Genomic DNA, 25,748 nt, shown 5'->3' with positions numbered 1-25,748 from the left:
CTGAAAAGTGCAGATCAATATTACTCCTAAACTTTTAATTTTGTTATCAATCCTACCTCACAAATCTAAAAACATTTTTGAAATACTTTATACCTTTTAATTTTAGAACATTTTCTTGACCACACTGCCAGAGCAAACTTCCAAACGGTTTTGGGAGTAATGGCGCCACTGAAGTCTACAACGCCGTGTATGTGCAAAGCCCTTCCTCATTCATTTTTGAACCTTGGCTGAATACGTTACGTTTTACAGTCCTGCCCATTCCACTTCCTTGTTCAATCCTAAAGGGGTCACTGTTTTCCACTAAAAAATCAAACTTTGTTCTGTTTGAAACATTTTTTATATTATATTACCCCCCTTTTGTACATCAAATTGGATCAACAGTACAAATTTCAAATCTGTCATAACATGATGTTCCTTGATCCCATGTTCTACCAAGGGAGTTTCAATTTTTTGCAATTTAATATTGCTTAAATGTTGAGCTAATCTATGCTTGATTTTTTCAACTGTCTGCCCTATATACATTAACCCACAAGGGCACTGAATAGCGTAAATAACGAATGATGATTCACAATTTGTTCTAGACCTTAAATAAAATTTTCATTCCTCCTACTGATTTAGGTTTCAATGGCATGCATACAGTACCTACATCCTTTACATTTTGTATGACCACTACTTTTATGTAGATACCTACTTCTCACAAATTTTTCTCTCACCAATATGCAAATTGGGGCAATGCCTGAAAACCTGGATGAAGATTTAATACTGCCCAATGTTTACTTATAATGTGTCTAACCTTATCAAATGAAGCAACATAAGGTAAAACACGTCACTCTAGATTCCTGAGATTTCTTCACCGTCTGGAATAACCACGGATGAAGCGCATATATGCTCTTTTAATGCTCTGTAAACCACCCTCTGAGGATATCCCCTCTGTCTGAATCATATCCTGTGCTTATTTTAAAAAGTCCTCTTTATCTGAAAAAATTCTACGAATTTATAAGAATTGACTCATTGGTATTCCATTTTTCAAAGGAGTGGGGTGATGGTTTTTGTAGTGGAGCAGGCTATTTCTATCCATTGGTTTTCAGAAAGATTTAATAATAAATCCTTAAGCCTGATACTTATGTCAAAAAATTCAATTTCATGTTCCCCTATATGCGAAGAAAAACTTATATTTATGATCACATTGATTCAGGTATATCAAAAATTCCCTCAAAAGTTTTTTTCCCCCTCCCCATGTCAACTACACATAATCTATGTAGTGTTTCCACTGAATAACTTGCTACAATATATATATATTTCTCTTCATACATGGTCGTATATAGGCACGCTAATATGGGGGCTACTGTGGCCCCCATGGCAACTTTCTTTACCTGTAAAAAAATACTTTTGCTCAAAAACATAATTTTTAGTTATTACCAATTCAGCAACTTGATTTAACAATTCAAGTTGTTGCATAGAATAATCCATATTATCTAACTGCCGTGTAATCATCTCTAATGCTACCCTTTGCAGTATATGGGTATAAAGGGCAGTCACATCAATTGTGATTAACTGAATTGATTAATTTTCATTTACCTGAATCATTTCCAACATTTGTAATAAATGGGACGTATCTCACACATATGAGGTGATCTTTAACACCTCTGAGCGTAGATGATAATCCAAGTATTGACAGTGGCTCTAATAACGAGCCCCTGCCATTAATAATTGGATATCCTGGAGGTGCCGATACACTTCTGTGGATGGATGGAAATTGTTGAAATAAATATTTATACTCTTTACTTGCGATGATACCTATCTGATTTGCTCTAGTTAGTAGATCATATATCCTTGAGTGGGCTCTCCTTGTAGCACTTGATAAAAAGACACATCTGCCAGCTGTTTCTCTGCTTCCTTAATATAGTCCACTTTATTCTGTATTACTACCCCCACCCCTTTTATCTGCATGAGATATCACCAATGAATCCTCCCTCTGTAATTCCTTCATCACTTTTATCTGATTTTTAGATAAATTACTGTACACAAATGAACCCTTCTCCATTTTTTCCAAATCGTTTAAGACCCATTGTTGGAATGTATCCAACACAGTGTCTATAGGACCAGCAGTACCCATGAAGATGGTAAATGATACTTATTAGAAAAAGATTGTACCTCCATCCTATTTTCTTCTCCTTCTTGCTCCGTATTCCCAAAATATATTTTTAATTGCAACTGCCAAAAGAATTTGTACAAATGTTGCATTTCAAAGGGATCATAATAATGTGTAGGAACAAATGACAGGCTCCTGGATAATATCTTTTACTTTTCTTTAGTCAACTTCTTTTTTTTTTTTTATTAATTTCTTTATTAAATTTCAGTTATACATTTACATAAAATAAATGCCAGAATATTGAATACAATTATTTCAAATTAAGTAGGAGGAAAAAATATCTTTTAAATTCATCCACATTATAATTCCAAGATATAAGGAAAATGTTTAGAGAGAATTATTTCAATATTTAGAAAAAAGAAATATTATGAGGCTTGAACACATTTGCCAACTAGCGGTTTCAGCTACCTGTTGGAGCAGTCAAGGACCGCTCAACTGTGTCACTTTCTTTAAGGGAAATGAATTGTGCCAATTTAACTGGATCGAAAAATACATAGTTAACCGAATTCAAGGAAATTAAACATCTACAGGAAAATTTTAGGGTAAAAGTTCCTCCCAGCGCTAAAGTGCGTGGCCTCAGCGCAAGGAATTCTTTTCTCCATCTCTGTGTAGATCTACTTAAATCCGGATAAACCTGAATCCTCGCCCCGTAAAATTGTTGTCATATTTCTGAAGTAAAGCCTCAAAGCTTTGTTTCTTTCAGACTCAAAGGCAAAAGTTATTAATAAAGTAGTACGTTCAGTAATAACCTCCAAAGAGGTTTCCAATAAATTAGTCAACTTCTTAGATGAAATATTAAATACATTCAATGCTGTTTTTTCATCTGTCTTTTGGGACATGCTTTCTGCTGCTGAACTTTGCTCTGTATTCTCTAATCTACGTGGGTAACTTCTAAAAAAGGTTGTATTGTGTTATTTGCGCTCTCCAAACCTGCTACATTCTACCTTCTCTCCTCTTCTGAAGAGTCACTTGAAGAGTTAATAAAAGTCACTTTTTTCACCTTTCTATTTCTTCTAGATTTTTGATTTCTATCCACATATCCACGGGTATAATCTTGTTTGTCACACTTAAACTTTGCCACTTTTTGACTTCTTAGTTCTGCTTTATATTTATCCATTGTCTGTATGTGTTCTGCATATTGTTGAATAAAGAGTCCCTCCGGACCCCTTAGTTTCATACTCTGTATTTTTTGATTTAATTCTTCCTGAGTACTCTCATTAATTTTGTTCAATTTGTCTATAGTAATTAACATTAAATCCAATGAACATTGTGAAATTAACTCATTCCACTGTTTCACTTACTCCACGTCATCAAGAAATCTAGGTTCTTTATATAGTCTAAGCCCTCGTGGGCCATGTTTCGCATGACAGTATTCTACCAAGGTTCTGGAATGATATTGTGGTTGAATTAAACATTTATTCACCTTTTGAATGTCAACCCAATATGCATGAGAGAGATTTGCATATAAAGGAGGTAACAGGCATGTCTCATGCACATTCATTAGTGATATATTGGAAACCCAACTGGCTGCTGGTCCCTCAGGACAGGTTGGAGAACCACTGATTTATAGTATTCAATAAGATACTGTCACACTCCACCAGGGCTTGGCTGTGCTCTGCCTCCACATAGTCCCCGAGCACAACTCCACCCCAGGTTTCCTATGGAACTTCTCAATTATTCAATAACTCAAACTATAGCAAAACATAAATGCAAGGTTTCTCACTGTTTTATTGGGAACAGTCTCCCCCCGAGACAATGGCTGCCAACAGCTCAGTTCATAGAAGCACCTAGCTCACAGTCTTGTCTTAAAAAATCCTTCTCCAACTGGCAGCAGCAAAGTCCACAGCTCCCCTGTGCCTCTCCAAATTCAAGGCAATTTCAAAAAGGCATTCCCTCTCCAAATCCAAAGCAGTCCCCAAAGGTTCATTCAGCAATTTTGACTTCCTCTAAATTCAAGTCTTCTGTACCCTCCCCTCAGAGAATGTCCTGAGGAAAGGGGACCCCCCCCCACCCTTTTCACACCAGCAATTAAACTCCTGGTATCCGCCCCATGGGTCAAACTTGAGTTCAGCATCAGGCTTCTGTTCCATTCCTTGGAAACCTGCTCAGGTGGGTGCATTAAACTTGCTCTCCACGTATTGAATCAAGCTCACCACCAAGGTTGCTAACAGACCCTTACATTTCCACTGTTTACTTTGGCCAGGGCAGAAGTGTCCATGTGGGCTCTATTTCAGTCTCTACATTCACCTCCTGAGCCTCTGAAATCCCCTCTGCTGGCATCCACTCCATGGGCTCTCCCCCCTCCTCCCTTCTCCTGCAGCTGCTCTTAATCCTTAGCATTAGCCTGCCTGAAAGGGTCATGGGACTCCCCCCCCCCCACAGGAACCTGGGACTTGTAGTCTGGCTTAACCTCTTTCAAAGAGTCCTGTGATTCCCCTCCAAGGATCCTGGGAATTGTAGTATGGGTTAACCCTTCTACAAGGGTCAGGTGACCTACCCTGGGGAAGCTGGGAATTGTAGTCCCTCAATGGACGTCTGCCCTTCCAGCGTCTTGTTCCAGAATCGTGTCCTCTAATTCTGCCGGGTACATCACAGTACATATGTGTGAGCCCTGCCCATGTTGCAGGCTCTAGCCTCCACCTATATGTACACCTACCTGTGAAATACATGCTGTGTAAGATTTGCAATAATTGCTTTGATGGTATTTTGGCATTTACACACATATGTGTACACATATGTGCACATAGATCATTATTCTAATCATTTATGTGTGTAATTGGTACATATATATTAGCGCCTACTTGATAGAATTACACTCAATATGGACTTTCTGAACTCCTTGGAATTTACAATCTAGTCAAAAGAGACACACAAGATGGCTTTGAGTTAAAAGAGAGGGGACCTGACTGCGGAGATGTTAATACTGCTGTAATATCTCAATTTTGGTCTTTGCTCTGTGCAAGAATTTTTCCAGAAATAGTGGAATATTAATAAAGCTTCTGATTCTAGGGATTATAAATTGCAGGGATAATATTCAGTGCTGGTAGCCACTCTATTAATGTAAACACAGGCTTTATGTATTGTCAGACCACTATGGTGTTTATTTTTAAAGTGCTATTTGGGGTTTAGATTTGCATAAACTACTATGTAGATATTTATACTGGATAAATGTCTAAATCCAAATTTTACAAAGCTGGGATATACACATCTAAAATTCAAAAACGTGCATCTGGCAATGGGGCGTGGTCTGGGCATATTTTGGGCTGGACTGGGCCTAAAAAAATAAACATATATTCCCCATTTCAGAAGGCAAATGCACATCTATGTCCAAAAAGATTGATGTCGGGATTTAATATTAGCCTGATACACTTTTTTACAGGACCAATTTTATGCCATCACAGGTCATTTAAAAAAACTCCACACATAAGCATATCTAATTTTAATCAAAATCACTGTCCATCAATTCAGTGAGTACACTTGTGGCATTAACTGTGTAAATAGGACCACTTAAGAGTCAATTTTTATTTTATTTTTGTTACATTTGTACCCCGCGCTTTCCCACTCATGGCAGGCTCAATGCAGCTTACATGGGGCAATGGAGGGTTAAGTGACTTGCCCAGAGTCACAAGGAGCTGTCTGTGCCTGAAGTGGGAATCAAACTCAGTTCCTCAGGACCAAAGTCCACCACCCTAACCACTAGGCCACTCCTCCACTCCAATCCTATCTTTATGCAGATTGGGATTTATTTTTTTCTTTGTTTCAAAAATACTCTAGGGACCCTGTTTACTAAGGCACTAGCATTTTTAGCATGCGCTAAACATGCTAGTGCGTTCTTAGCTCCACTTAGTAAACAGGGCCCTAAATCTTATTGTACTTTGCATTTGTGTCCACCTTATTTGATGGATGCACCACCATCAGAATTCCTAATTCTTTTGTATAACTGGATTCAATGTCTTCTTTCTTTAGGAATATTTAAGGGGAATCGGGGTGAAATTATAATTACACCAATTGTGAAGGATCCGAAAGAATCTCACTGTTTAGCATCAAATTGTCTTCCCTAACCCTGACATTGTTCTCCCTTCCCAACCCACTATGGAGAATCACCCTCTCCCATTTTCTGATATGATCAAGATTCAAGGAGTCATTTTTAACTCAAAACTCACTCTTAAGCCTCAAATTGATTCAGTCACTCGCTCCACTTTCTTTGCCCTTCACCCCTTTCTGGATCCCTCTTTTCTTCGAGCTCTCCTTCTGTCTGTAATTATCTTCTGGGTTGACTACTGTAATTCATTGTACTCTGATCTCCTCCTATACCTGCTTAAGGGGGTCTTTTATTAAAGCTTTGCTTTTGTTATCTGCAGAAGGCCCCATAGGAATAAAATGGGCCCTGCTGTAGATAACTTGAGCTAAGCTTTAGTGAAAACCCCCCTCAGTGTCTTCAGCTCATTCAGTCAACTGTAGTTAAGCTTGCCCACTTAGCTTGTAGATTTCATCATGCTGCACCTCTCCTTCATTCTGAACACTGGCTCCTTATACCTGCATGGATTAAGTTCAAGATACTCTGTCTTGTTTTCATTCTCATCTCCCATCCATACCTGCTTACCTTCACTCAGTTTTGCTTCCTTACGTCCCCTCTCGTTCCCTTTGCTCCTCTAGTATGACCCTTCTGTTGGCCCATCTCTCCCGTCATTGCAATTGACTATTTCCAGAGAGTCTTTCTTCAGCTTTATTGGCCCTTTTCTTTGGAATATAATGCTATCTCATCTCCATCTTGAACCATCATTTGCCAAGTTCTAAATCCTGCTCAAGATGCATCTGTTTTCTGAGGCCTTCAGTTGAACTGTACCCCTGGTGACTCCACCCTTGTTTATCTCTACCCCCCATGATTTTATTGTATTCTTAACCACGCAGTAGCCAGGCTTGGACTCATTGTGGTATATCAAGAACTTGGAAATATATACATTATAGGCCTGTCGCCTCAATACCTCTGTTTACAACAATTATAGAGAGTCTGGTTTGCTCTCAGCTAAATTATTACTTAATTGAAACATAATATTTTACATTCTTCCCAATCGGGTTCTGGATCCTGACATAGCACAGAGACCATGCTAATATATATTATTGATAATGCAAGATATATCTTGAGCAAAAATGCCTACTCTATGCAACACAACAAAAGTAAAGTACGTAATGGACATAGCACAACTCTTCCATTGACTGTTCCATATGAACTTTATCTAACCACAATATCACTTTGTATTTGCTCTCACCGGAGTCTGGGAATGCCCCTCCAGTACTATGTAAGCCACAGTGAGCCTGCAAATAGGTGGGAAAATGTGGGATTCAAATGTAACAAATAAATAAAATAAAAATGGTAAAGTGCTCTTATTACAGTCTGCTTTCGACAGCATTCGATCTAATGGACCACGATTTATTGCTTTCTGAATTAAATAGAATTGGTACTGTTAACAATGTTTTGACATGTTTTGAGGCTTTCTGACTGCTAGATCTTATAGAGTAAGACAAGGTAGAGATTTGTGAAACAGATGGAGTAATACCTGTGGAATGCCTCAGGGTTCTCCTCTTTTGCCAACATTGTTCAATGTTTTTCTTCACACACTGGGTGCTGAACTAGCCAGGGCTGTTTTTTTTTTTCTACTCATAGTTATACAGATGACATCTCAGTTATGATTCCTGTTTATTCCACTTTAGCACTTGTATCTACTATGGTGCATGATTGTCTTGAGATGATTAGTTCTTGGATGAGAAAATTGAAACTTAACACAGATAAAACAAATGTTTGATGCTGGATAATAAGCCAGATCCTTTGATTGATTATGTGTTAATAGGCCATAAAAATTATCCACTCTTGCCTATGATCAAAATCTTGGGAGTTTATTTAGACCAAACCTTATTATTGTACCATCATCTTAGAACTTTTTATCAAAATATTTTCTTCTAAGGTGCATTAGAAAATTTGTTTAATTGAGTAATTTAGATTACTGGTACAATCACTATTGCTTACTAAGGGCCTCTTTTACAAAGCTGCACTAGCAATTCCTGTGCGGTAAATGAGAAGAAGTCCATAGTAATTGAATGGACTTCCTTTCATTTACTGCACAGGAATTGCTAGTGCGGCTTCCTAAAAGAAGCCGTAAATTAGATTACTCTAATCTTATCTACAAAGGTGCAGTTTTTCACTCTTTCAAAAAGTACAAAGACCAGGGAACACTCAATGAAATTCCATGGAAATACTTTTAGGAATTTTTTTTTTCACTCAAAGAATAGTTAAGCTCTGGAACTCGCTGCTGGAGGATGTGGTAACAGCAGTTAGTATATCTAGGTTTAAAAAAGGTTTGGACAAGTTCCTGGAGGAAAATTCCATAATCTGCTCCATCTCTGGCAGTCTTCAAATCTAAGCTAAAAACCCACCTTTTGATGCAGCTTTTAACTCCTAACCCTTATTCACTTGTTCAGAACCCTTATTTTATCATCCTCACTTTAATATTCCCTTATCTCTTGTTTGTCCTGTTTGTCTGTCCTAATTAGATTGTAAGCTCTGTCGAGCAGGGACTGTCTCTTCATGTTCAAGTGTACAGCACTGCGTACGTCTAGTAGCACTTTAGAAATGATAAGTAGTAGTAGTAGTAGTAGAAATAGACATGGGAAAGCCACTGCTTGCCCTGGGATTGGTAGCATGGAATATTGCTACTATTTTGGTTTCTGCCGGATACTTGTGACCTGGATTGGCCAGTGTTGGAAGCAGGATACTGGGCTAGATGGGCCACCATTAGTCTGATCCATTATGGCTATTCTTAGATTCTTATTGAAACAAATCATTCAAAAACTACAGACAATTGGGATTGGGATTGCTCATACTGTTCTTAAACAGCAGGCAAGCAATCACACACAGAACAAAATGCAGCAATTTAAGGGTTGTGAAAAAAAGGAACTCCACTGCACACGCTCAGTGCCTGCACAAACTACACATGCTCCTCTGAAGCTGTAGGGGGTGGTGTCTGGCAATAGATGTCATGTCCCATCACATGACTCATCCAAGATGGTGGCAAGTAGTGTAAAACAGGAAGTGACCCTATAATTGCCACCATCTTGAAAAAGGGGCATATCCTGGGCAGAGTAATGATATCACTTCCTGTGATATCACAAAAAGGCAGAGTATGGGATGGGGCTATGATGTCACTTTCAAGGATTTAATCAAAAGGGAGAGGGCACAAGAGGTATGGCGTGTGGAGAGTGGGCATGGCTGGGGCAAATCATCTATTCTGATCGGCTGACAATCCAAAAGCAGACATGGCACCTGTCAAAATCAATTTTGTAAATTAGCTTGGACAAAAGCCAGTGAAATTTACTATTCACGTTTCATGACAAATTCTTGGCTCTCTACCCTCATCGGGCGGGTTTTCATGCCACACATAGCACAGTAAACACCCACAGAAGGTGAACTCTCCACAGGAAAACCAATGAAAGGCAAAACACACAGTGGATCCAAAAAAGTCCTCTCACAATGAGTGTCTTCCTGAACAAGGTCTTTATTAACAGTAGCAGAAATGACCCGACACGTGACGTGTTTCGGCCGTGAGGCCTGCGTCAGGGGTCTATAAAATAATATAATATACAAAGACATGCATAAAAATACAATTATAATTAAAACCATGAATAAAAACTTGAGCATACATATACAATTTCTTGTACAAATTTAGACAAATAAAACATCAGAATGAAAGATGCAAAATATATATAATAAAAAATATGATAAAAATATAAGAGTATATGACTTTAAAAGAATAGAGAATATTGAATTATATAAAAATATGAAATTATACCACATAGAGATAATGAGGACAAGGCATGAAATAAAATACACAACATGATGAAGTATAAATATAGAGGACATACCTAGTATTATCTGTAGAAAAAAGTACCTTGTAGATCAGATGAACAAAATAGCACTAAAGCTGCTAACAACGATATCTATAATAAATATGTAAACGAAGGCATAAATCACTACATCCTCTCCATACATACATATACAACAAAATGAAATGATACTGAAAAAAGTGAAACATAGAATATATGGACAGGGATCCCAAAAAAAGGTGTGTATTGATGATGGAGAATAATGAAGAAGACCACATGGGTATGAAAATAAAAATAAAAAAATGAAAATGAAAACAAGGCACGGCTGCCAAATGAATCAGCAAATGTCAAAAGTGGTGAACCATAAAATGATAAGGATAGGAGAAACAGAAAAAAGAAATAACTGATATTACTGTGAAAAATAGCATATATTAAAAATAGCATATATTAAAAAAGAAGACCATAAACTACTAAGAAAAATGAACCATAACATAGGGGAACCACCTAACTGAAAAATAATATTACCTTTGCAAAAGTGCAAAAGGAACCACATCAAAAAGGAGGCAAAATTACAAATAAGAGGTAAATGCCAATCAAAATGAGAAAAAATAAATAAGAAAAAATAATGGGTGTGGGGCATACTATAAGCTATTACAGCAGCCAGCATAGCTATCAGCAAATAAAAAAGGGGGGGATTATTGCAGATAAAATATAACAATGAAAATGAATGGAATAGTCGGTGTGGGGCATGCTATAAACTACTAAAACAGACTGCATAGCTGTCGGCATTGCACAAGAACAAACCTTAAAAGCGCCTAAATGACTGCTGAGTACTGTGAAGCAAATTCGTTTGTGTGAGGCACAATGCAAACCGCTATAACTGCATTGAATTAGCACTGGTTAAATAAAAGCTAACATGACTAATGAAAAAACCAATTAAAATGCTTACCGTACACAAGAAAACGCTGTGCTGCTTTGTAAAACGAAATGTATGGCAAAACATGAAACCACCTTCAAGGGAAGGAATTATACCGGAAGTAAAGATGACATCACTTCCCCTGTGATTGGAACGAACCATTACTAGGGAAATATAGCACATGCGAGTGGTGGGGTCGAAACTTAATGGTATGATCGATATAAAAGACTCCACTGCTAAAAGGGTTAGTGAAAACAATGGGGCACACATAAAGCTATAGGTGGAATCTGACAACAATAAAACAAAAGATTGGACTATATAAACCATGTGATCCCATATGTAGTTCCAGCTAACTGCAGAATACAAATGAAAAATAAAAAGAAAAAAACAAAAATAGCGATTCAATTGTTCGACATGGACAAATAATTTTGTAAAAAAATTTTTGACATATATATAGGTCCTCGTATACAATGTATATGCTATAAAAATAAAAATAAAAATGGTAGTAATCCTGAATGATGACACTACACCAAAACAATAAAACAAAATAATAATAATGGAAATGGGAAAAATGAATATGAAAAACCAAAACATATGTAATAGAAAAAAGACAGGCGACTGGGAACACTGAACAAAAATAAAAATAAAAGCAAAAATGAAAATAACAAGGATGATCATAAAAAAGGACTGAAATCCATGTCCATATTGAGTCCATGCGGTGTGGCTGTACCTAATGTATATATAGTTCTCTGTTCTTCCCTTAGCAGTTTCTCATCCATATTACCACCTCTCCAGGACATAGATATTTTTTTGAATACAAAAAATCTTAAATGTTCAATTGTATGATTTTTTTCAACCCAATGAGTCACCAGGGGGGCGCTATGTATCTGCCTTGTGAGGCAACTCCTATGTTCTATAATTCTTGTTTTTATGGCTCTCTTAGTTTTGCCTACATAGAGTAAGTCACAAGGACATATTATGATGTAAATAACTCCAGTAGTATTACAATCAGAAAAATGTCTGAGAATGTAGTTTTTGTTATTATGTTTACTGTGAAATGAAGTGATAGTAAGTGAGTGTTTGCACACTGAGCATCTCCCACATGGTATATGGCCAAAGGAATCTCCTCTTGTGGAATGGGGCTCTGGAAGGGTAGAGGGAACCAAAAACTCTCTAATGTTGCGGTTGCGGGCGTGTGCAATGACTGGAACTTGTTTTGTAAAGCAGGTATGTGTCTCCAAAATATGCCAATGCTTTTTAATGATGTTTCTAATGCCTCCTGATAAATGTGAATATTTTAATGTGCAAACCAAATCTGGGCTTAGTTTGTCTGGCTTGGCAATCAGGAGATCATTCCTGTTTTTGTCAATAGCCCTCTTTAGACTATTATTAACACATGCACGGAGTGGTTGATAATCTGAACTGAATCAGTTGATTATAAGAACTGTTGGGGACAACTGCAAATATATGAATATGCATTAAGAACGAATAATGACTATGAATTGAGCATTTAGGAGTATGAGATATGAGTAGCAGAGATTGTGTAACAATATGTGGTTCAGTTAGGTAGAGACACATTGTCTATGTATTCAATTTTGATAGTAGCTGTTTGTGAGCTTTCTGTGGATGTTAGCACTTTGATAAAGATATTTTGTATAGGAGAATGCAGGATGAAATATGCTGAATGGCTTTGTTTAAATGTGGAATGAAAGAGTATGGATGTTGTGTGATTAATGAGTAAGTTTAAATATTATGCATTTAAGGTTTTATATATCATGATAGAGTGATCAATAAGCAAGTATTTTGTATTGTTATTTCAATATTTTTACTGCTGTAATTGTCTGTTGCTTATGTTTGATTTATTCTTACTGTATGCCGCCTTGAGTGAATTCTTTCAAAAAGGCGGTAAATAAATCCTAATAAATAAATAATAATAATAATAAATAAAATGCTTAAAGCAGCACACGGCCATCCTAGTTTGCCAATATTAGGGCAGTAAGAACTAGGTGGAAGGCATCAGTGACAATATACTTCACTCTTTATCTTCTGTCTTCCCTGCAGGTCAGCAGATGCAATGCATGGAGTCCTGTTCCTCTCCCAGTTCCAGCTGCCATTCTCCAGTGCACTCAAATATGGGCTCCTGACCCTTGCACTGTGTCTCTTTGTAACAGCAGTGATAATCTTCGCCTGTCATTTATACCAGTACTGCAAGTATGTCTCCTACGTCAACACAAATGGTAAGTGTAGCGCACCACAACAATGGAAAGCACATGGAGATATCAAATATCTATATGATGGGGTCGATATTCAACTGGTATGCTGACTGTACTACATTTAGCATTGGTAGCTTAGCTTTATACTTTATATAATTGTTTTTGAATATCAGCCTGGATATATCAAAAAACAAAGGCGCTAGAAGCACTACACAAAAATCTGCAAAGCATCAGCAGTAAGATATATTCAAGAAATATATGCATTTGGGATGTATTAAAAAAAACATTGTAAGAGATAGTAGGGGATGCTTAATACTCCAGTGCCAATTCACTTCATATTAAGCACTGTGGAGAGTAATTAGAAAAAGGGCACCTAGGTGTTCAAGATACAGATGTGTTCCACTCAATGTGGAAACTCAAATGAATAAAGCCTTTCTTCCCGAGGGATACCTTTCATAAACTAACACAATCAATGCTCCTAAGCCATTCAGATTATTGCAACGGAATCTATGCGGGATGCAAAGAACAACTCACTAAAAAACTCCAGACCGCCCAAAACACAGCAGCCAGGCTGATATATGGTAAAACATGATTCGAAAGCACTAAACCCCTCCGAGCAAAGCTGCACTGGCTCACAGTCAAAGAATGGATCATCTTCAAAATCTGCACTTTGGTCCACAAAATCATCTACGGATACATGACAGACCTTATAGATCTACCAACAAGAAACAGACTTGGATCAGCACGATCATACCTAAACCTACATTACCCAAACTGTAAAGGACTAAAATACAAAACAACTTATGCATCTAGCTTCTCCTACATAAGTGCACAACTATGGAATGGACTCCCATATGCAGTGAAAACAATACATGACCACCTAAACTTCAGGAAATCATTAAAAACCCACCTCTTCAAAAAAGCTTATCCCACGGATCCAACATAAATCCTCACACCCAGCAACACAACATAATCAGTGTTCGTACTGGTCAATTTACTTTCCTCTTCTCCCTTGACCCCATGATGCCTGATTCACTTCTACCTCATCTGACCGCAACACAATCAACACAATTTGTTATCAACCGAAATGGCAAACGCCTTTACGGTACTTTGTAAGCCACATTGAGCCTGCATATAGGTGGGAAAATGTGGGATATAAATGTAACAAATAAATAAATAAATATGGTATCTATTTTATAAAGATTTACTTGAGTAGAGAGGTGTGGTAGCCCTGTTAGTCCACTTTTAAAGGTAATCAATAGAAATAAAACAAAATAAAACATGAAAAAGAAAATAAGATGATACCTTTTTTATTGGACATAACTTAGTACATTTCTTGATTAGCTTTCGAAGGTTGCCCTTCTTCGTCAGATCGGAAATAAGCAAATCTTGGTAGATGACAGTATATGTAAGTGAGACATCAAAGCATTTCAGTGACAAACTAACAGGGTGGGGTGGAGGTGGATGGGTGAGACAGGGGGATATGCATGGAGACAGGAGAGTGTCAAACAAAGATTTACTGAAAGCACCAAGGCAGGTATGTTTTATGTGCCAATAGGAATTAAGACATATGCAAGTATTTTATTTTTTATTTTTTCTTATTTGCATTTATGAACAACAAGTACAAGCAATGTTAGACTACCAATTAAATGAGTGTTGGTGGGGGGAGGGCAAAGTAAATTTGGGAAGATATAACCCTACACAGTTAAAGGAAATACTCAACTTAAATAAATGTGGCCTACAAATTATTTCTTATTGATTCTTCACTTTTTGAATTGTTGATTGAAAACCTTGACTCAACAACTTTTAAGAATGAAGAAAAATGTTTAGCTGGGAGGGTTCAAAAATATGTACTCCATATCATCCAATGTGAAGAAACATTTGCATGAGTAGCATAAATAAAAGACAACCCTGGGACCAAGACTGCCTGTCACATCTATAGAATATTTTTGTATGTTCAGTTCTGCCCGACAGTTTGTGTGCAGTGCTCTGTGTGTATTGTAGTTCGAGTATACTTTTACTCCTAGTGGTCATTGTTTGAATGTGACCTCCTTTTCCCTCTTAGATAAGCTGAGTCTTTCATCACTGTCATGTCTGTGCTCTGATGGGTCAGTCCCTGCATGTGACCCCCCTCTCTCTCCTTCTCGTCACTGAAATTCTGGCAGATGCATGTGACTCTCCAATCAAGTGCTGCTTTCATTGTGCTTGTGTGACCTTCACTGTAGCTAGTCTCAGGCTCTGACTCTACTGGTTCATTTTCTTTCTCCTTAGCCTTGTGGGTCTTCTTTCTATTCCTTCTTCCATGCAAGGGAGACTCCTCCATCTTGTCCCAGAACATACGGCTGTACTTCTTTTCCTAGAAAGTGCCAGTGGTGTAGCTACAGGTGGGCCTGGGTGGGCACAGGCCCATCCATTCTTGGCTCAGCCAGCAGCAGCGTCACACTCCTCTCTTCTTCCCTCACCTCCATGGCATCCCGGCATCTGTGCTTCTGTCTCTGAATCCCTTCCCTCGGCACCTGCAGCGATTCATTCTTGCTGCTTATGCCGGACCCGCAGACTTCCATCTGCCATGTTCCGCCAGACAGGAAGCAGGCAATGACATCAGTGAGGGCGGGACACAGCAGATAGAAGCCTGTGGGGCCGGCTCAAGCAGCAAGAATGAATCACTGCAGGCACCGAGGATGCCTGTACCAACACCAGGGAGAAATGGGGTTCAGAGATAGGAGCGCAGATGATGGGACGCTGCTGAAGAGAGGAAGGAGATGTGGGGTAGGTGAAAAAAATCTGTGTTCTTAAAAAATATCTCTGGGGAGATATTCATTGTGTGGTGTGGGTGGGGTGGGGTGGGGTGGGGTGGTGTGTGTGGGGGTGGGGGTGGTGGGGGTCTGTGTGTGGGGGGTGGTGGTGTGGGGGAGGGGGCAGCGAGTGGATGGGCCATCCAATTTACCTCTGGGCCCATCCAAAATACCGAGTCTGGCTATGTCTCTGGAAAGTGAACTCACTTTTTCACTTTAATGGACTTCCTTCAAGCCCAAGCAATCAAAAATCTTTCCTTTGCCCCTACCCTTTTAAGCATATCCTTTTCATGCTTCATCTTCTGCGATAAATCAACTCATCCTTCAGGCTTTCCATACCCACTGATAAAACAGAAAATGTACACATCAAAGAGACTTGCTCTGGGGCAATAAGATTTCTGGTTTCAGCTTCTACATACTGTAGGTAAATTGTTTATATTTATCTTGCAATAAACAGTTGAATTCAGAAAATAGAGTCTTCTTTGGATGTTGGGCTAGTGTTGATCTAACTGTCTGGACATTGAGGCATATGCATGCTTTAAGAGGTCAGAAACATTTTCTCTAGTTCTGGGTAGTTTTAGTGAAGTCCAGAAACATCCAGACCTTTCCCCTAGCCCCATAAACAAAGTGTCTGTTCCTAACAAGAGTAGCTTAAATAAAAGACAACCTTGGGGCCAAGGCTGCCTGACACATTTGTAGAATATTTTTGTCTGGTTCAAGTAGCCTTAGTCAAGTCCAGAAACATCCAGACTTTAGCAGCCCCTATCCCCCCTAATCAAAGCCTGTCTATTCATAAAAGGAAGGCAAAACCTGATCAAGGTTATGAAGGAGAACAAGAGACACTAGATGTATAATACAATACAACACTTAGAGTCCACTACTGTCCTATTATATAGTTCAGTGCGGATTACAAATTAAGAAGCTAGCCATATGCTATATAACTTTCCAAACTTCTTAATAGAAGTTGGACCATCAGACGGTGATTTCAGTATATTCAAAGTAATACTGATTACACACCAAACTCTTTTCATAGGTCTTTCTAATTTCTCTTTTTAATTTAACTTTACTATCTAATTTAAACTTACAGTATCAGCAATATATTTTCAGTATAAAGCACTTAGTTTAATAAATTGCCCTCTGAGCATGGTGCACGATAGGGACCCCCTGACATGAACATATTTCATCCCACTGCATCAGGATGAGGTTCCTACAACAAAAATGTAATCATCAGGATCTGATTTTTTTTAATTAGATACTTTAAGCAACTTCAGCACATACTGGTCAGTGGACATATTCCACCAATCCCAATACACCGACGTCATCCACTCAATTTCTTCATTCAGGCCTGCCGGGGCTACAATATTCAGCCAAAAAATCCATCTCTGTTCCCAGTAGTTCAACAATCTTTCAGAATTTATATAGTCATTTGGTTAATCCCAGTCATTCCAACAAGGAAAATTAAGTTTCAGGTACCATCATTCTTTGCAGTGAGGAATAATACAATAGCATTCCTAATTACAAAAATGAAACAAAATTTTAACGAATGTACCTAATAAATGGGCCATTCTTGCGTGCTAAGGCCATTTTTACTGCATGGTAAAATGACCAATTTTTCTATTTTCTGTATTAATAACCACGTTTTGATTTTCCCATTAGTGCCTACCTATTTTATAGGCAGTATGGGCTCATGCACTAACCACACGCTAACTCCCGAATTCTATAAATAGTGCTTTAAATTATGTGCGCAAATTTGGGCGCATCCCAATTTGTACACACAATTTAATTGAATAACGAGCCAATATGATTGAGGACTACAAAATCCTGAGTGGTGTAGAATGAGTAGAAGTAAATCGATTTTTTTACTTGTTCCAAAAGTACAAAGACTAGGGGACACTCAAGGAAGTTATATGGAAATACTTTTAAAACAAGTAGGAGGAAATATTTTTCACTCAACGAATAGTTAAGCTGTGGAACTCTTTGCTGGAGGATGTAATAGCAGTGGTTAGTGTATTTGGGTTTAAAAAATGTTTGGACAAATTCCTGGAGGAAAAGTCCATAGTCTGCTATTGAGACAGACATGGGGAAGCAACTGCTTGCCCCGGGATTGGTAGCATGGAATGTTACTGCTAGCTGGGCTAGGTGGACCATTGGTCTGACCCAGTATGGCTACTCTTATGTTCTTATGTTCAATTATGGGTGCTTGTTCTGTCCTCTCACTGATTGGCATGCAATATAAACCAGAGTATAGACGATCACTATGAGAAGACTCAGGACTCTTGAACCAAAATCTTCTTTAATGCAGTAATTAAACAAGGAATGCACAGAGAACAATGCAAGCCAATAGAAAAGTCCCACACGACATAGGGAATTGGACATGTGCTCTGAAAGAGCCTATTACAGGGAGCTATAGGATTATCTTATTATATATTCTATTATCTGCCACCATGCAAATGGGGGATGAACAGTGCTAATTGGCTTTAATTAACATTTTCATGCGTAAATTTAGGTGTGGAATCTATATTGGGTCCAAAACGTGGGCGTGGCATCTTGTCTTGCATCTTGTTATGGAATTCGAGAGATCTGCACCTAATTTAGGCATGGGGATTTACACCAGGGTTTCATTGGTGGTGTAAATGACCATGCCTAAAGATAGTTGAGGTTCCTGATGCTAAGCAGTATTCTATAAATGGTGCTGTTTATAGAATAGTACCTTTTTTTGAGTCATTTATAGAATTTAGTCCTAATCAGTGGCGTAGCTATGTGGGGCCATGGGGGCCTGGACCCCCCTGCCAACCACCCTCTCAACCCCCCTCCCACCGCCAACCCTTCCCTGCCGCTGCCTACCTTTGCTGGCGGGGGATCCCAACGACCGCCAGCCGAGGTCCTCTTCTTCGGGCACAAGGCTTCGTTCTGTTTCTGTGAGTCTGACATCCTGCACATACAACGTGGAGGATGTCAGACTCACAGAAACAGAACAAAGCCTTGCGCCAGAAGAAGAGGACCTCGGCTGGCAGGGGTTGGGGTCCCCCGCCAGGAAAGGTAGGCGATGGCGGCGGCGGCAGGGGAGGGTTGGCGGTGGGAGGGGAGTTGAGAGGGTCGTCGTCAGGGGGGGGTCAAAGTTGTTGGTGGTGGCGGCAGCGGGGGGGGGGAGGGTCGGCAGCGCCGGGGGGGGGGGGCTAAAATGTGCCCCCTCACCTTGGACTCTGGACCCCCCTCCGACCAAAGTCTGGCTACGCCCCTGGTCCTAATTAGTTAGCACATGACAATGGAGCTGTACTAACCAATTAATATTATTAATCACTGCTATAGCACTACTAGATATACACAGCACTGTACACATTATGGATTAGATTCTCTATATGGTGCCTGAAAAATCAGTGCCAAAAATATTTCTGCCCAGTCATATTCTGTAAACACCTAGCCAGTTTATAGAATACACCTAGTGGCCACGCCTTCTCCTAACTCTAGGCGCATCCATTTACGCCAAGTAAAAATTGGTGTACATACTGGTGCCTAAGGGGCCCTTTTACTAAGGTGCGGGAGGGCTAACATGCAGGTAGCATGTGCCAAATCTGCACTACCTCCGGGCTAGCACATGCACCTGGCAGTAATTCTGCGGGGGGGGGGGGCACGTTCTGGTGGTAATCACTACTGAAAAGGAGGGGGGATATGGGGGAGAGAAGGATACTACTGGAAAGGAGGGGGAGATGTGGAGATAGGGACACTACTGAAAAGGAGAGGGGGGATAGGGACACTACTGGAAAGGGTGAGGAGATGGGGAGATAGGGACACTACTGGAAAGGAGATGGGGGATAGGGACACTACTGGAAAGGGTGAGGAGATGGGGAGATAGGGACACTACTGGAAAGGAGATGGGGGATAGGGACACTACTGGAAAGGGTGAGGAGATGGGGAGTTAGGGACACCACTGGAAAGGGGGGATGGGAGACAATGCTGGAAGAGGGGTGAGATGGGGCAATGCTGAAAACGTGATGGTGGACAATGGACAGAATGCTAGAAAAAGGGAGAAATGGGGACACTGGGAGAGCAGAGGCCGGAAACAAGGGGAAAATGGGGACACACAGGGAGAGCAGATGCCGAGAAATGGGGGGGGGGAGAGAGATGGGGAGACTGGGAGAGCAGATGCTTGAAAATGGGGTGGGGGAGATAAGGAGACTGGGAGAGCAGATGCTGGGAAATGGGGGAGATGGAGACATTGGGAGGGCAGATGCTGAACGTGAGGGTAGGGACAGGGACATAGAAAGGAGACGCTAGACAGGACAAATAAGAGTGCAGACAGAAGGATGGTGGACATGGAGAGAGAAGAAATGTCAGATGGACAGGAGACTGTACAAAGACAGATGAAACAGAGAAAAACAGGAAAGAGACACTGAGACCAGAGGAAATGGAATAATAAATTGTTCAAACAACAAAGGTAAAAAAAAAGTATTTTATTTTGAAATTCATAGTAATTGGAATATGACTTGTTTTGGAAACGAATATGTCTGATATCTTGCAATTCAGTTTATATTTCTCTTGCTGGCTGTATATGCAGAGCCTGAATTGAAGTTCCATACCGCAGCAGGACATGTTTATCCACTCCTACCCTAGCTGAGATAATATTTAACCATCTCTCTAACCTCGTGTGCAACTTTCTTTAAATTAGTCACCTTACTTTCTAACTCTTCTTACTCTCTTACCTATCTATATGTTCCATCTTTGCTTATACCCTTCACTGTCAATTAAATGTTCTATTACGTATTGTGTTGACATTCTAAGTAGTATACTGTCGGGCTCATTTTTGAAAGAGATAGATATCCAAAAAGTGACATAAGTCAGCATTTGGATGATTATCTCACAGAAACATCCAAATCAGTATTATCGAAACCTCTTTTTGGACATCTTTCTCTGAAGACTGTCAGAAGGACGTCCAAATCTCAAGGGGACATGCCAGGGGCATGTTTAAGGCGGGACTTGGGCGTTCCTAAGACTTGGACGTCTTTGAGCCATAATGGAACAAAGCAAAAACGTCCAGGACTAAAACTTAGAAGTTTTGAGCTAGACCTGTTTTTATTACGAATAAGGCACAAAAAGGAGCCCCAAATGACCAGATGACCACTGGAGGGAATCGTGGATCACATCCCCTTACTCCCCTAGTGGTCACTATTCCCCTTCCACCCCAAAAAAATGGGATTAAAAATATTACTTGCCAGCCTCTATGCTAGCCTCAGATGTTATACTCAGGTCAATTAGAATAGCATGCAGGTCCCTGGAGTAGTCTAGTAGTGGTGCAGTGCACTGCAGACAGGTGGATGCAGGCTTCTACCTCCCCCTACTTGTTACAGTTGTGGAGGAAACTGTGAGCCCTCCAAAACCCACCAGAAACCCACTATACCCACATATTGGTGCTCCCTTCACCTTAAGGACTATGGTAGTGGTGTACAGTTGGGGGTAGTGAGTTTTGGGGGGGCTCAGCAGACAAGGTAAGGGAGCAATAGTGAGATGTGTACCTGGGAGCATTTTATAAAGTCCACTGCAGTGCCCCCAAGGATGCCCTTGGGGATGTCACTTTTCCACTATTCTATCTGATGCCAAGCTTTTTATTTTTTTTTATAACATCTGTCTATTGTTTATCATTAGATTTGGCCTTTGAATTCAGATCTATAGATAAAAAAGAGGTCTCATTACATATATCTAAATACCAGAGTGCTATTTTTACACACTTCATAGCAAGAGTGTACACTCCCTAATTACCTGTCCCAATGCAACTGAAGTTTTTACCTTCTCAGTACATGTAAATGGTTTCATCCCTATGTGGATTCTCTGATGCCATGTGAGGCTTTCTTTCCAACCAAAGCTTTTACCACACTCAGGTAAATGGCAAATGGTTTCACTCCCATGTGGACTTTCTGATGCACTATGAGATTTTCATTACAACCAAAGCTTTTACCACACTTAGAACACGTGAATGGTTTCACTTTATTGTGGATTTTCTTGTGTATTTTGTACATTTTGCATTTGGATGTATTTGTTTGAAAATGGACCAAAAAATAAAACATCCAACTCACAAAACATTTTTCCAAACAGCATTTTCAAAAGGAAAAGATAGACTTTTTTTTGTAGAAAATTACCTTTCCTGTTCTGATTCAGACTTAGATGTCATAGCCAAAAATGCCCCTTGTGCATTTGACTTGCCCAAAGTCACAAGAAGCAGCAGTGGGAATTGAACCCATGTTGCCAGGATCAAAGCCCGCTGCACTAACCATTAAGCCACACCTCCTCTGTTTTGGATGTCTTGCATTTGGACGTCTTTTGTTCAAAAATGGACCAAAAAAAAAGGACGTCCAAATCACAAGACGTCCATAGCATTTTCGAACACAAAAGATAGACGTCTAGCTTTTTCGAAAATGACCTTCTTTCCTGTTCAGAATTTGGACGTTTTTCTAAAACATCCAAATTCTGATTTATATGTTCTATCGAAAATGCCCCTCCATGTGTTCTGTACTTTTATTTTTTATAATAGTTTCCAATATTTTGCCCGGTTTTTTATTTATTTATTTATTTATTTGTTACATTTATACCCCACATTTTCCCACCTATTTGCAGGCTCAGTGTGGCTTACAAGTAACCGTAATGCATTTGCCGTTACGATTGGTAACAAATACAAGATTGTGTTGTGGTCAGATGAGGCATCATTGGGTTGAGGGGAATGATGATAGTAGGTTGTCCAGTACGATCCTTGATTATGTTGTGTTGCTGGGTGTGGGGAGTTATGTTGGATTGGAGGGATAGGCTATTTTGAAGAGGTGAGTTATGATTTCCTGAAGTTTGTAATGATTTCCTGAAGTTTAGATGGTCATGTATTTTGCCCGGTTCTGATCTCAGGCTTGCAGGTCTGTAATTTCCTGAATCACCCCTAGAACCCTTTTTAAAAATCGGTATCACATTGGCCACCCTCCAATCTTCAGGTACTATGGATGATTTTAATGACAGGTTACATATTACTAACAGCAGATCAGTAATTTCATGCTTGAGTTTTTTGAGTAGGTATGCAATCCGGTCCAGGTGATTTACTACTGTTTAATTTGTCAGTTTGGCTCAGTACATCTTCCAGGTTCACTGAGATTTGTTTCAGTTCTTCCACGTCATCACCCTTGAAAACAATTTCCGGTACAGGCAGATCTCTTATATCTTCTTCTGCAAAGACAGAAGCAAAGAATTCATTCAGTTTCTCTGCTATGGACTTGTCCTCCCTGAGTGTCCCTTTTGCTCCTTTGTGATCTAACTGTCCCACGGATTCCCTCGCAGGCTTTCTGCTTCTGAAAAACTTGTTTCTGTGAGTTTTAGCCTCTGCGGCAAGTTTCTCTTCATCTGCTCTTTTAGCCTTCTTTATTAATTAGTGTCCAATGTTCCCATAATAAACCATATGGGAACAGATTGATGGAAACATTGGACACTAAAGGGTTAATGCTTTGCATCTGACTTGCCAGTGCTTATGTTGCTTCTTACTTTCTTTATTTGGATCCTTTCTCCATTCTTTGAAGGACAATCTTTTGGCTGTAATAGCCTCTTTTACTTTGCCTTTTAACCATGCTGGCTGTTGTTTTCTCTTCTTCCCACCTTTGCAAATACATGGAATGCATCTGGACTGAGCTTCCAAAATGGCATTTTTGAATCACGTCCATGCCTGATTTAGTGTCCCAATCTTAGCAGTTGAACCTTTTAATTTCTTTTTAACCATTTTTCTCATTTTATTATAGTTGCCCATCATCCTGCTCTGTCTACTCAAAAGTGTAGGCTGAGAAATACCACACCCCAAGTTCTGCAAGCCAATTTTGATCCCAGCACTGCTTGCCAAAAATGCAAGCCAACTCAAACCCCAGAAGAGGTTGATCTTCCCTTCTTGGCTTCACCTCTGCCAGAGAGTCCTGTCTCACCACCTCCTTTTCTCTCAGGGTGAGGACGATACAATCCAAAGGTTTCTCGGGTACTGACCGGGGAGAAACCCCAAGAGTCCCAACAGTTTTCTGGCTCCCAGCCTCTCTCTTTCTGAAACTCCCAGAATCTTTTGTCAGCCCTCAAACACCCTCCTATATTTCATCCATGCAAATCACATACAAATGAGTTCAGTCTCTTCCAACTCTTAACTGTCCACCTTTAAACCACTTCCCCTTCCGAGGAGTCATTCTATTCCTCAAAGGGTTAGCCCCGCCCTCCCACATAGTCTGCTCTACCTGACTGCAACCCCCAAGCAAGGTTCCGGGACTCCTCCTAAATGTAATAGTGGGGACTAGACCCAAATAGTCTTATGGTAGGTGCCTGAAAATACCATCTTTTCTCATAGAGACTTCTTTCCCAGTGATGGCACATACACCCCGTTACATCACTCTTTCAAAAATTAAATGCAGCTACAGTAGATTTCCTTTGTGGGTGCATTTCAGATAGTAGCTCAGACTTGATCATGTTATGACCAGTGTTTCCCAGGGGATCCAACACCACCACCTCTCGCATTATGCCCTGCATGCCTTTTTCCATTCTTTGAAGGACAATCTTTTGGCTGTAATAGCCTCTTTTACTTCACCTTTTAACCATGCTGGCGGACATTTTCTCTTCTTTCCACCTTTGCAAATATAGGGAATGCATGTGCACTGGGACTGGGCTTCCAAGATGTTATTTTTGAATAATGCCTGATTTAGTGAACTAACCTTTGCAGCCGTTCCTTTTAGTTTCTTTTTAACCATGTTCCTCATTTTATTAAGGTCGCCCTTTTGAAAATTAAATGCAACTACAGTAGATTTCCTTTGTGGGTTCATCCTAGATAGTAGCTCAGACTTGATCATGTTATGATCACTATTTCCCAGGTGACCCAACATCGCCACCTCTCGCACTATGCCATACATGCTACCAAGATCCAGATCCAAAATATCTCCCCTCTTGTTGGGTTCCTGGACCAGTTGCTCCAAGAAGCAGTCGTTTATTACATCTAGAAATGTTATCTCCCTGGCACTTCCTGATATAATATTTATCCAGTCAATATCGGGGTATTGAATTCACCCATTATTATAGCATTGCCCAATTTGCCAGCTTTCCTTAACTCTGTATACATTGTTTCATCTGTCTGTTCATTCTGTCCCAGCGGATGGTAGTACAGCCCTACAAGAATGCTCCTTACCTTCACACATGGAATTTCTATCCATAATGATTCCACGCTGCTATCTGTTTCATGTGGAATGTTTATTTTATTTGACATAATTTCCTTTTTGACATATAGCGCTACCCCCCCTCCAATTTGATCCTCTCTATTATTGCGATACAATTTGTACCCTGTTAACACAGTGTCCCATTGATTGCCCTCTTCCACCAAGTCTCAGAGATGCCTATTATATCTATCTCATCATTTAGTGCTATATACTCTAACTCTTCCATCTTATTTTTTAGGCTTCTAGCATTTGTATATAGGCATTTCAAATTTGTGTTTTTCCTTTGATCTACTAGCTGCTTAGAAGTTGAAGGGAATAATGTGAATTGTTAATCCTGCTCTCACATTAACCAAACCTCGCTTACATTCATCATTGTTGAAACCTCTTTACTGGGATTCCCTAAATGTTCTGTTTCAATAGTATCCTTCTAGGATTCTCCACATCGAACCATACACCCCTAGGTGACTGTCAGCTTCCCCCCCACCCCCCATTCTAGTTTAAAAGCTGCTCTATCTCCTTTTTAAAATTGAGCGCCAGCAGCCTGGTTCCATCCTGGTTAAGGTGGAGCCCATCCTTTCGGAACAGTCTCCCTTT

At 39.7% G+C, this 25,748-nt stretch overlaps 1 protein-coding gene across 1 annotated transcript in view; it reads left to right on the top strand.

The window, feature by feature from the left end:
• LOC115468013 (synaptotagmin-2-like) overlaps positions 1-25,748 on the top strand; it is a 57,900-nt gene that overhangs the window by 1,413 nt on the left and 30,739 nt on the right. Inside the window, exon 2 of the mRNA XM_030199520.1 lies at positions 13,008-13,183. Within this exon, the coding sequence (XP_030055380.1) occupies positions 13,021-13,183 (163 nt within the window). The 5' untranslated portion in view covers positions 13,008-13,020. The remainder of the gene's footprint in view (positions 1-13,007; positions 13,184-25,748) is intronic.

This window comes from Microcaecilia unicolor, chromosome 4, assembly GCF_901765095.1.
Source record: "Microcaecilia unicolor chromosome 4, aMicUni1.1, whole genome shotgun sequence".
NCBI classification, from domain to species: domain Eukaryota; kingdom Metazoa; phylum Chordata; class Amphibia; order Gymnophiona; family Siphonopidae; genus Microcaecilia; species Microcaecilia unicolor.
Note: the sequence above shows the minus strand (reverse complement) of the source record. Positions and strands in the feature narration are given on the sequence as shown.